The sequence below is a fragment of the Vulpes lagopus genome, chromosome 2 (assembly GCF_018345385.1).
Source record: "Vulpes lagopus strain Blue_001 chromosome 2, ASM1834538v1, whole genome shotgun sequence".
NCBI lineage: Eukaryota > Metazoa > Chordata > Mammalia > Carnivora > Canidae > Vulpes > Vulpes lagopus.
In genome coordinates this window covers 40,072,359-40,085,376 of record NC_054825.1, presented here as the reverse complement: position 1 = coordinate 40,085,376, position 13,018 = coordinate 40,072,359, and the positions used below count along the sequence as shown (strand labels likewise).

At 50.0% G+C, this 13,018-nt stretch overlaps 1 protein-coding gene across 5 annotated transcripts in view; it reads left to right on the top strand.

The window, feature by feature from the left end:
• Positions 1-10,931, top strand: part of C2H10orf71 (chromosome 2 C10orf71 homolog) — a 31,648-nt gene extending 20,717 nt beyond the window's left edge. For 4 of the 5 annotated variants that reach the window (XM_041743102.1, XM_041743099.1, XM_041743103.1 and 1 more), the window contains 2 exons: positions 133-297; positions 4,675-10,931. In XM_041743102.1, coding sequence (XP_041599036.1) covers positions 4,812-9,080 — 4,269 coding nt within the window. In that variant the 5' untranslated portion in view covers positions 133-297; positions 4,675-4,811 and the 3' untranslated portion in view covers positions 9,081-10,931. Of the gene's footprint in view, positions 1-132; positions 298-4,316; positions 4,436-4,674 lie in introns of all 5 variants that reach the window. The other variant, XM_041743100.1, reaches the window with a different exon arrangement.
• Positions 10,932-13,018: the final 2,087 nt, after the last annotated feature.

Here is a 13,018-nt window from a genome sequence, read left to right as displayed (position 1 = left end):
TGAATGTCCCATCCCAACCCAGGAAAATCAAATCAGAATTGACAAAGCTATCTGAATAAAGGTCTCCTTCCTGAGCCAGAAGAAATGTGGTTACAGCAGCTCTTTCTAATCCATGCTTTTGATATTTTGCAGTTTCAGCTACCTACGGTCAACCACGGTCCAGAAGCACATGATCCTCCCTCTGACATATGGTCAGAAGTCAATAGTAACCTAATCCTACATCACAGTGCCCAAGTCATTCGTCCCACATCATCTTGTCACGTAAACATTTTATCGTCTCACATCATCACAGGAAGGGTGAGTATAATACAATAAGATTTGAAAGAGAGAGAGAGAGACCACATTCACATAACTGTTATTATAGTATATTGTTATAGTTGTTCTATTTACTATTGAGTATTGGTAATCTTGTACTGTGTCTAATTTGTCAACTAAATTTTATCATAGGGAAATCGTAGTATGTATAGGATTCAATACTACTATTCGTAGTTTCAGCCACCCACTGGGGGTCTTGGAATGTATCCCCCATGGATAAGGGGGGACTACTATATTTTCCGAATAATCCAATATCAGTGAACATCTTTTATTACTGTTTGGAATTATGACACAAACCTCAGATCAGTTAGGGTTCTTTGACTATGCACAAAAGAAACAGAAACTGGACAAACTCAATTGAAATAGATAGGTAGTAAAAGGAAATTGGAGCCCTTGCAGACTCAAGGTGAAGGCTGAAGTTCCAGGCTGGGAAAAGATGAGCAGACAGACAGCCACTGGAGAGAACATCCAAACATATTTCCATCCTGGTGTCATCCCAGGAGAAACAGGACAGGGGCGTGGCCTGGGTCTCACATCTGCGCTTGGCCCAGGGAGGTCTCAGCAAGCACCTTGACTTTCAGCCCCACCAACACTAAACACAGTGGGGAGAAGAAATTGCCCCCAAAACTATCAACTGTTTTTACTCAGGGGAGAAGGATGGAAGCTGAGTGCTCAAAAAAATAACAAGTATCTGCTAATAGTGAGGCGGGGGCGGGGGTGGATTTCATTGCCTGGAGGTTTTTTACTTAACTCCAAGATTCTAAATTTAAATCCCCAACTATTTTATTTTCCTCTAAAATGTGGAGGTATAGAAACCCCAGTATCACCATTACCAAGTACAGCCATTGCTAAGATTAAGATCCCAGCATTCAGGACACCTGAAGCCTCCCCTAACTGTATACGTAGAACCTCAAGGTCCAGAAAACTTGACTCACAGTGGTCGAAGCCATTAAGATCTCCCACCCTACCCCAATAACACAACTTCCAGAAGAGGTAGTCCTGGCACATGCTCACAGCTCAGCAATGCTGTCAGGGACCCAGGGCTACTCTGCTCACCAGGCCAGCCTCAGCAAGTTGCCTTATAATTGTCATTGCAAAGTCAATGCCTTGGTGTTATGAGTTGAGTTGTATCCCCCAGATTTTTATATGTTGAAGTCCTAACTCCCGGGGACCTCAGAATGTGCTTTTATTTGGGAAATGGGGTGATTGCAGATGTAATTAGTTAAGATCAGATCATAGGGTGGGCTCTACTCCAACAGGACTGGTGCTTTCATAAAAAGGGGAAATTTGGACACAGAGACACAGACACAGGAAAGACAATATGAAGAGAGAGAAGGTGGTCATCTAAAAGCCAAGGAGAATAGCCTGGAACAGAACCTTCCCTCACAGCCCAGAGAAGGAACAAACCCCACTGACACCTGATTTGGGACTTCTAGCCTCCATAATTGTGAGATACTAAATTTCTGTTGTGCAAGCCAGCACTTTGTGGTTCATCGTTGGCCATAGCAAACAAACACACTCTGTCTCAGGCTTTGTGTCTGCATTAGAAGCAGGAGGAAACAGCACCAACAGAATGGAAACAACAGGGACTATTCCTTTGATCAGAAAGGCCAGGGACTCCTTGGGGGCTCAGTGGCTGAGGGTCTGCCTTCGGCTCAGGTCATGATCCCAGGGTCCTGGGATCGAGTCCCACATCGGGCTCCTCTTGGGGAGCCTGCTTCTTCCTCTGCTTATGTCTCTACCTCTCTCTGTGTGTCTCTCATGAATAAATAAATAAAATCTTTAAAAAAAGAAGGAAAAAAGAAAGGCCAAAACTTTCCCCGACATCAGAATGCTTCCATCCCTGTGACAGGAGCTGTGCCACCCAGAAGGAGAAGCCAGTGGGAAAGGGAGTGAGGTTGGCCAGCCAGCAGGGTCTGAAAGCTGAAGCAGAAGTCCTTGGCCTTCTAAAGCGCCTGGACTCTCCCCTCTGGGGAGACACAGCCCTGATTTTCAAGGCAGGGCTAAGGAACATGTAAATAGAAGCTTTCACAGAGCTGGCTCATCCAGTTCACTAGAACTCAGGGTCCCTCCTTCCTTCAGCACAGCCAGCTCAGTTTTCTCATTCACAAAACCAGGTCAGCCTGCCAACAAGTCAGCACTGGAAACTCACCATCAGGCTGTGGTCAAGATACAGGAAAACAAACAAACAAAAAAAAGCCCAAAGAAGGCTGGCCTTCAGGACCGAAACACAATGCCACTGGCACAGCAGCAACAGACCTGGGTGGGACATCTCATGCACTATCCCCCATGGGGGACCAGGAGAGGGCATGGGATGCCTGATGTGCAGGCCCTACCTCCCCCTTGGGAGCATCTTCATCTTCCATCCCCTAAAGCCCTGGCGGTGTCATCACTCTGACCAGCCAGGCAAGAAGGGAAGCATGCAGCCTTGCCAGCTTCTGCTGCTGATGTGAACGGAGCTACCGTGTAACAATGTCATCTGTCAGCTGAGGACTCAGAGCACCCTGCCAGATGTTCACTGTCCCAAATGCCCACCACTTGGGCCCACTCTAGGGTCTATACTTGCTATTTTATCTAACTTTTAATGTACTCATTGACTTGTTCCCTGTCTGGGCCAGAACTGGTCCAGGCAGTGGAAGGATGTACCACAGCAGTAGTGGTCATGGTCCCAGCGGAAGCAGCTTCCTCAGACAGGACCCAGAAGGAAAAGCAACATACCACCTCACACCCATTAGGATGGCTACCATGAAAATAAAATAAAATAAAATAAAATAAAATAACAAGTGCTGGCAAGGCTGTGGACAAGCTAGAACTCTGTGCACTGCTGGTGGGAATGCAAAGTGATAGAACCACCATGAAAACAGTAAGGAACTTCCTCAAAAGATTTAAAATGGAATTACCATATGATCCAGCAATTCCATGTCTAGGCAATTCCACGTGCCCAAAAGAATTGGAAGCAGAATCTTGAACAGGTAATTTGTATACCCACGTTCATAGCAGAATTGTTCACAGTAGCCAAAAGTGGAAACAGCCTAAATATTCATTGAGAGATGAATGGATAAACAAAAGAGAATAAACATTCAGTGGACTATTATTCAGCCTTAAAAAGGAAGGAAATTGAATGGAAGTGGATGATCCTTGAGGACATCATGGTAAGTGAATCAGCCAGTCACAAAAAGACAAATACTGTGTGATTCCACTCATATGAAGGACCTAGAATAATAAAATTCATGGAGACAGAAAGTAGACAGTGGCTGCCAGGGGCTGCATCGGCGGCAGGTGGAGGGTAGAGTAGAATTGATACCTGACGGATACAGAGTCTCAGTGTGGAATGCTGTCAAAGTTCTAGAGTTGGATGGTGGTGATGGCTGCACCAATATGAATGCACTTAACACCACTGAACTGTATACTTAGAATGGTTAAGTTGGTAACTTTTATTTCATGTGTATTTCGCCACATTTTTTTTTAAAGAAGAAAATCTAATGAAGGGACCATAACAGAGGTATAAGAATTAGGGAGAGCCCAGCATGTGGAGCCACTCAGGAAGTGAGGAAGCCATCCCCACATCCCCAGGGGGCAAGGGGAGCAGTGAGAGTCTGAGCCCAGGGGAGGGGCTGTAGTTAGAGAAGACTGCAGCATTGCCAGGACCCCATGCCATAGCCAGGAACAGGGATGGAGGGGAAATGCTGGGAATCTGGCTCCCTCTAGGCTCCCCCCAGCATCTTCCACTGGTCACCAAACCCTCTAACTGGTAAGTCAGAGAGTTCAGGAGCCCAGGTGCTACAGGCTCTTGGGCACAGTGAGAGAATGTGGGGAGGGGACACCCTCTGGAATGTCAGGGAAGACCTCTCCACAAAAATGGCACATCTGAACCATAGGCACTGTACCAGGCAGGGTTCTCCAGAGGAACAGGACCAATAGCATGTGTAGATATAAAAAGAGATTTGTTTTAAGGAACTGGCTCATGTAGTCATGGTTGCTGGTGGGTGTGACATCTGCAGAGCTGACTGGAGACCCAGGCGGATTGGTGTTGCAGCTCCAGTCCGGAGACCTGAGGCAGAATTCTCCCGTCCTCTGGGGAGCTCAGTCTTTGAGATGCGGCGCACCCACATTACAGAAGGTGGGTAATCTGCTTTACTCATAGTCCATTGATTTAAATGTTAATTACATCTAAAAAATACTTTCATAGCAACATCTAGATATATTTGCCCAAAAACTGGCCACTGGGGCCTGACCAGGTTTTAACACATAAAATTAACCATCAAAGGTACGATTATCCATCTAGACCAGCATGTAGTTCTCATATGGAGCCACTAAGTTGGATATCCTATTCATACCCTACACGTCTTTCTTTTACAGAGGAAAAAAAAAATCACACTGTGCAATTGCATCTGGTCAATAGGAAGCTCTAGTTTTGTGGGAAGAGGGCTGCTCTTCCAGAATCGTCACACAGAGGCACCCTCTGGCTGACCAGGGACAGTCTTCCCAGCTGGTGGATGATGCAGGGGAATAAGAAGTGCACGGACGGGTTCAGCGACTCCTCAAGCATCGGCAGTGTGCTGGACGATGCGGACAGGGAAGTGAGCAGCCTCACAGACCGGGCGTTCCGGAGCTTGTGCATCTCAGAGGACACATCTTTTAACGACTCTGACCTGACCCTGTCCCCGGATATCAGCCGCCAGGTGTTTGGAAATTTTCATCAGGGAACGGTGAGCCACACCCACAGGAAAAGCAGCATTTGGAGCCAGTTACCATCACAAGGCACCGAGCACGCAGGCTGGGCGGCCACATTCCAACAGCTACCCAAGTATGTTCAAGGAGAGGAAAAGTATCCCAAAAGCAGCCCCCCACTGACACCAGCCCAGAGGAGACTGGAGGTGCCAGTGTCTGGCCTGAGGAGCAGCAACAAGCCTGTTTCTAAAGTGTCATCGCTAATTAAATCTTTTGACAGGACCGAGAGCCAACATTGTGACAGCCGGCCTCCTACCAGTAAGCCTCCAGCTCTCAAAAATCCCCCCAAATTTGCTCCTCTTCCAGAAAGTGGCATCAACTTCTGCTTCGATTCTGCCTTTCTGACTGTCAGGAGGGTGCCTGCTGAAGTCTCTAGTGCCCATCAGAATAGCCATCAGCCTGGCAGGAAGCACGGAGAGCAGGAGTCCCCCAAGAATCCTGACATGGCCAGTCACAACTCCAGCAGCTTCCTCCCAACACCCGAAAATGTGGCCAACTCGTTTGAGCCAAAGTTCCCTTCTTCACCCCACAAGCCAGCCAAGGGCGAGCCTGGAAGGGGTAAGGACTGGCCTCGCAAAGGGACCTTTCTTCATAGTGAAAACAGTGCTTTTGAGTCATGGAATGCCCACCAACCGAGGCTGCCTGAGAGAAAGGAGGCTGCTGACCCTGTCCCAGAAAGCAAGGCTCCCAAGCACTACGAGGACACACCCCTGTTAAGAGAGCCCCTGGCCCCTGAACACCATGTCTCCCCCTGCCAAGCCCAGGCCAGCTGTAGTCAGGATGAGAACAGGCTGACAGCAGGGGCTCTCACCACATCTGGATCCTGGGGAGCTAGAGATCCAGGAGCCCAGATATTCCCTGTGGAGGGAGAAGCTTCTAGCTCACAGCCTGACCCTCAGGTGAAGCCGACCCAGGCCCCATGGAGGAAACCAAAGCCTAGCAAGGGAAGGAAAGAAAGTCTACCAGATGCTTCGGAAGAGAAGAAGCAGGCCACCAGAAGAGGCCCAGCCTTGTATACAAAGCACAATCCCCAGGGACAATTTCCAGAAAACGAGGCTCTTGACATGCCCATGGACCCCAATGAGCATTACAGTCCTCCTTTTAACATCAGTAAGCTTCTGACCCCTGTCATACCCACCAAGCATGTCTTGGATCCACCTGACAGTCAGCTGGTGGAGATAACCCCATCTCCCTCAGGACAGCTCAACGGGTACCAAGAGAAGGAGCCCAGTGAATGTCAATCTTGGGACACCTACAAATCCAAAGCCCCTAGCCTGTTGTTCAACCTTAAGGATGTGCGGAAGCGTGTTAAGAGCACATACAGTCCATCACCTCTCTTGAAAGGCCTTGAGGAGAAAACCAGAGGCAAGCAAGAACCCATGAGCAATGGCGTCATCCTTCCCAATGGGCTTGAGGAGAGCTCTCCAAACGAGCTCTCTAAGGAGAGGCCAGCTGACGGCCCTTCTGTGTCACACATCAGTACCCAGAAGGACCCTAAGGCTGACCCTGGTGCTGCCTCTGAAGACAGCTATCTAACTCTTAGCTCACCTCCAGCTACCACCCAAGCCCCCTTCTGTGTCAATGGGGAGGGAGATGACAGAAACAGCTACGAGAAGGACGATGGAGAACCAGAGATGGGCACTGCCAAGTCCGGCGAGTGTCCAGACTCTGGGGAACGCTGCCCCAGAAAGCACCTGTCCCTGAGGCTTTGCAGCAGAGAGCCTGAAGCAGGGAAGGCTGCAGAGAAATCAGGGACCTCCAGCCTAGAGAAGGGGTTCTTGAGATCCGTGTCTCAAGAAACAGAATCCGAGAGAGAGGCAGGATTCCAGAATCCAAACTTTAACCAGAAATTCTCCCCAGGGCCCCTCTCTCCCGAGGAAGAAGATGTGTTTTACAGTGACACACAATCTGATTTCATGCCAGGCTTCAAAAGTAAGGCCAAATTCAGCACCAGCTCTTCAGACCAGTCCTTTGCCTCATTTGAGGATCAGCAGAAAACGTGGTTCAGTGAGAGCCAGCAGGAAGACAGGAGGAATGATGGAAGTGCAGGAGACAGTCAGAAGGATGAGAAGGAGGAGACGATGGAGAAAGATGAGCTGCTGCACTGTGCCCTACGTAACGGGCCGGTGTGCATACAGGAGCACAGCAAGGGGCGACTGCTGCAAGGAGAAGGGGAAGGTTTGTCTGGATGTAGGCCCAGGAAGACGTCAAGAGAGGAAGCTAACTTCAGAGGCACTTGGACAGGGGGAAGTAAGGATACATGCAAAGACCTTACCCCCTCACCATCTTCCACTTCAAACAAGCACATACTGTTTGCAATTAAAGACAACACCCTCAGGGCCACCCCCGTGATAAAACCCATCATGCTGCCCCTTCTGAGGACCCTGTCATCAGAGGACCCACTGGGCAGTAGCCACAAAGAGGAGGACTTGCCAAAGCCAGGCTGGGGAGAAGAGGCTGGTGGTCTCTGTGGCCCTGAGAGCCAGGAAATGGCCAATACCCCAACACCTGCTAGCACGCAGGGCACACACTTGAAGCACACAGCCTGCGAGGGCATGGACCATGGGCAGGTGCCCAGCATGGCCTGGATGGAGACTCCTCAGCCAGTCCCAACAAGAAATGTCCCATCTCCTCCACTCATGGGAGAGGATAAAGGGCTGAAGCCACGACAGGTTGTGGCAAAGGAAGGCAAGAACAGTTCCATGGACCAGGGGAAGCTGGATGCTTCAAGGTGCATCCCCACCATCGCTTTGCCCCAAGGCGACCCAGAAGACCAGCCACCCCCACAGCAGCTGGGGATGTGCTGGGAAGAGCACATACAAGATTTCAAAAGTCACTTATTGTCTACACTTAGAGCAGGGCCCCCAGGGAGAAGATTGGTCCCTGGTGAGATGGCAACTTCCCCTAATGCCAGCTCCCTGGATGAGAGCAGCGCGTGCTCCCCTGCCACCAGCAGCATTTGGGACGATGCTTCTCAGGCCCCCACCAAGCCAGGCCTGCTGCCAGGGGAGCCTCCTCACCCCACCCCCTGGGCCAGCCCCTACTCTGCCGGGGTTGCCCGCAGGGAGGACCTGACACATGCCCTCACGTGGGAAGCTGGCTCAGACCCCCAACTTGAGCCAAGCACAGAAGACCTCCGGACACTTTCTCCAAGAGGTTTGGTGCTGGACACGGCCACCAGCTCTGTAGGCCTCCCTGAGAAACCAGAGCTTTCGGCTCAGCTGGAGAGAGCAGCCGGCAAGCCACCTGCGGTGCCCCCCAAAACAGAGAAGGCCCTACGGCGGGCGAAAAAGCTGGCCAGCAAGAGGAGAAAGACCGACCAACTGCAAGAAAAATATGGTGAAACCAGAGAAGAAAAGCCCTCCCTGGAGGACTGGGAGCAGAGGCCACCATCCCCTGGAGAGAGACCCCGACCCAGGTTCCCCACGGTCCGCTCTCTGCCGCCTCCCATCCACCGCCACTCAGTGTCTGCCTTCTCAGAGCCACTCAGGAGGCAGCCTGGGGGACCCCAGTCCCTTACACCTCTGCCCCCTTACCCTGCCACCCAGAAGGTCCTCCAAGATCCCCAATCTGGAGAGTACTTTGTCTTCGATCTGCCACTCCAGGTGAAAATCAAGACCTTCTATGACCCAGAGACGGGCAAATATGTCAAGGTCCCCATCCCATCCTCTGAGGGAGGTTCCCCCGAGCTGCCCCCACCCAACACACCTGCTGCTCGCTACATGCTGTACCCCCACTTCCGGCCCCTGCCCGTGACAGCCTTGATGCCCCTGCGCTGCTCCTCTCAGCTCTCTGCCCCCACCTTCTTAAGGCAGGGCCTTCACCCCACTGAGGCGGCCAGCCCTGGGTCCCAGAGAGCCTGTGAGGCCGGCCTGCAGCTGGCCCCAAAGCCTCGAGGCGACCCCACCCAGCACCCCGCAGGCCAGTGCCCTGAAGCACCTCCGCGGTGCCTGGGGGAGGAGGGAGATGCTTCACACCTGGGCATCATCTCCACCAACGACCTAGAGGACTTTGCCACAGAAGGCGTTTCTTGAGAACTACAGCAGACTAACCCCCCTCAAATAAACCCAGAAGAACTTACTTCCCCTTGCCCCAAAACAATCACTTACACACACACACACACACACACACACACACACACACACAAATCAACACATACTTAGCCATGTAGGATCCCTAAAGTCTCAAAGGAAGTGGGGATTCTGAGAAAACCCCAGCTGAAAGGCTTCCTGGGCCTCCCCAACCTGGGAGGGCACTGTTTGCATGACCGGGTCCCTCCTAGGCTCCTTTCCTGATCCTGGATCTGGCCTCCTTCCCTCTTCCTTCTCCCCTCCCTTACTCTGTCCCCCTCTGGCCATGCCACTGTGGTGGGTCCAGCCTATTCCTAATGACCGTGACTGCTCTGCTCCGGCATCCCACCTAATTCTTCTCAAGGGCCAGCTCATGCAGTGAGCAAGCTCCCAAGGTCCCCAGAAACAGCACACTGCACTGTGCCCAGCCCTGCCCAGCGAGCAGACCACCCAGCCCAGCCCCTCCAGGTCCAGCAGGGCCCAGAGAAGGGCCTCCATCCCTCCGCACTGCAGGAGCCATTTCCAGCTCACACAGGCAGAAATGGCTCAGGACTGCCCCCAGGCAACCCCACAGAAATGTTTATTTGGATAGAATGGGTTTTCTTTACTGAGGAAGCTATCCTCTGAAAGCTATTTTCTGATAAAGAAAAGGCTACCTTTTAAAAAGTGAAACAAGCTTGTGGATATGGTTCTGTCCCCGACTCCCACCTGCCATCTCTGGGCAGTGGAGGGTCTCCACTGGTAGGTTAAGTGCCTTGTGCTCTCCCAGCCTTCCCCCACCGCCAGCCACGCGGGGGCTTCACATTTGAGCAGAGCAGCCTTAGCATCTAATGTCATTCTGATGCTCCTCCTCGAGCTCCCAGCATCATCCCTGCCTTCCCAGGGCTGGGTTCCCCATCAAGGCCTGAGTCAGGGCCCAGGTATCCCAATTTCATGACTGTTATCTGTGCCCTATGCTCAAAAGGAAATTGTATTTTCCCAACTCCCTGGCCTTCAAGGAAGTGGAGGGAAGTATCTGATCCAGGTCAAGGGAGCAAAATGCAATAACCATCTCTGCACCTCTGAGAACAGAGACAGTCTGTGAGCACATGCCCACTGTGGGCAACTGTGCTGAGAAGGAAAGCAGGCTGGTCCTCATGGGCTTCCACCCAGGGCATTTGCTGAAGCAACTTCATTCTTGTGCTATGGGAAAGACAGGGGCAAACACGTCTTCCCTCCTTGTTTAGCAAGGGCAGCTGTCATGGCAGCTGTCGGGACTGTGCTGCCCATGTCCCATGGGACCCCACTAAATGCATCATCCTTGTTCTTTTGGCAAAGATGCTATTCCCAGGCTAGAAAAATGGCACAGAACTCACCAAGTCCCAGATTTGCACAAATACAAGGGCTCTAGCTTATTCTTGGTCATGAATTGGATTCAAGATTTTCTACCTATTTGTTTTCCCAACAAGTACAGCCACACCTTAATTTCATTGTGAAAATACTACACCAACCCCCTGGCTCAATGCCGTGATGAGTCAACCAGATGATTAGCCAGGAACACAGGCAGGCTGCCGTCCGAGAAGTCTGGTTCCCAGGAGTCACTCATCGGGGTGCAAGTGAGACAAACAAGCTATGATCCTGGCTCTGCCACTGTGGCTTAAGCATCCTCCCACCTTGCTTTCATCTTATTCAAATAAGAAATGTGATATCTCATTTTTAAATTCTCAGGGCCCCGGGGAAAAAAATAGCCTATCAAAAGTAGAATCCTTCTGTTAAATAAATAAATAAATAAATAAATAAATAAATAAATAAATAAATAAATAATTTTTAAAACCATAGTAATGGTAACTGTGTCCCCACAAGGAAAAATATATTTTCCTTAAGGGTAGCTCATGTTTGGGGAAGCAGTCATCATCTGTCTTAGAAACAACAGAAGCAGAGCTACGGGTAGAGCTGAAAGCGTAAAGGCAGATATTTGGAGATGAAGGTCAACTTCCCTGTGAATGTGCCAGAGGAACGCGAGAACTGCGTCTGGCAGAAAGCAACATCCACTCAGGGCGCAGGGATTCCTGGGACACCTGGCTCTGCAGCAGGTCAGCCAGAAGGAAGACCTCCGCCTGACAGCAAGGTGCCTATGTTCCTAGGAAGCAGGTAATGCTTCCAGGGGACAAAAGCAATGAACGCCAACTCATTTAGAAATCATGTTCTCTTCCCTCCTTCCTCTTTCCCTCTCTTCCTCCCCTCCTCTCCTTTTCCCTAACTCTCTGTTTTCCTCTCTCCCTCCTATTACAAACATTTTCAGAGTCCCCACTCTGTGCCAAGCACTTCACTGGGCACCGAAAGATATACCATGATAATAAGATCTGGTCTTCACACCCAGAGAATTAAAATCTAACAAAGAAGAAAGACAGTTATAGTCCTGCATGGTAAGCAATTTAATAGAGTGGTCTGAGGAGAATCTAACTCAGCCTGGAAGGATAAGGGGCTTCCTACAGGGGATGGCACCCAAGCTGAGTCAGCAAACACCAAATAGTACATGAGCTTCTGAAGAAACCAGAATTTCCCCAGCTTTAATCTATCCATCAAACAAAGATGACATTTGTTAAATACTAATAGATATGCCTTATGATGTCAAAGTATAATGGCTTAGCTAATTGTTAATTTTTTTTAGCATTTTTAATCAGCACAAGAATGAAACCAGGGTAGCCTCACAAGATAGACCTTTGTTGATATATTCCTTCAGCTTCTGAATTAATATTTTACTCTTCTGAGTTACCTGGAAAAAAAAAAAAACATTGTTTCTACTATTGTGTTTAATAGAACAGTGGCGAGAACTGTGAAAACATTATTTGTGGAAATTATGGGTCAAGGCCATGCTTGCATCTTCTATTTAGTGCACGGCCCTCCTATGAGTTATGACTCCTTCAAAAGTCCTGCTATGCTATGTGCCAGCCCTGCTATGCTATGTGCCAGCCCTGGAGCCGGGAGCTTTGAGACTGGCCTCCATCCTCGCAACAAACCTCTGAGAGGTATCCTCGTTTGCAAAAGCACTGATCTGCTGAGTAACTCCTCACAGTCACACAGTCACTGAGTGAGGGGGCCACACCAGGAACTCAGGCGGCTCTCACTCTCAGCAGGTGGACACTCTTAACACCCCTTATGCTTCTCGAAGTGTGGTAAATGGATAAGGAAGCTTCCACATTACCAGGGAGTTTGTTAGAAATCCAGAATCTCAGTCTGCATTTTCACAAGAGTCCCCGCTGATTCATTTGCACATTAAACTTTGAGAAGTGCGAGGAGACTCTTTTTGGCCTGGAAGGGTAAAGATTCCAGGAGATGCGCCCATGCCTTCATGTCTACAGCTTCTCCAGGGGCATGGAAAGAGAGTCTTACACATTGCGGGGCAGAGCTGCAGGGAAGCCGATTCACACCCCCTATAGGAAAGGTGTGTCTAGTAATACAGCCCTCTCTACCTGGCTACAGGGGCTTGAGGTGCACTAAGCTCCCCAACACTGCAAATGTGCCATAGAAGCTAGAGACCCTTTTTCCAAGACAGGGATAGATTCAATGCCAAATATGTCCTAACTACATCTTTTGAGTCCCCAGGCTGCATGTGGGACTCGGGTATGACAATGTCATGAGTCCAAAGTCAAAACAGGGCATGGCCACAGGAGTGAAATATAGAAGTGAAACATTTGCAATTTGAAAGAGGAGCTCTAGGGATGCCTGGGTGGCTCAGTGGTTGAGTGTCTACCTTCAGCTCCAAGGCATGATCCTAGGGACCTAGGATCGAGTTCCACATCGGGCTTCCTGCAGGGGAAACTGCTTCTCCCTCTGCCTGTGTCTCTGCCTCTCTCTGTGTGTCTCTCATGAATAAAAAAATAAATAAATATTTTTTAAAAAAAGAGCTCTAGGCAAAACCC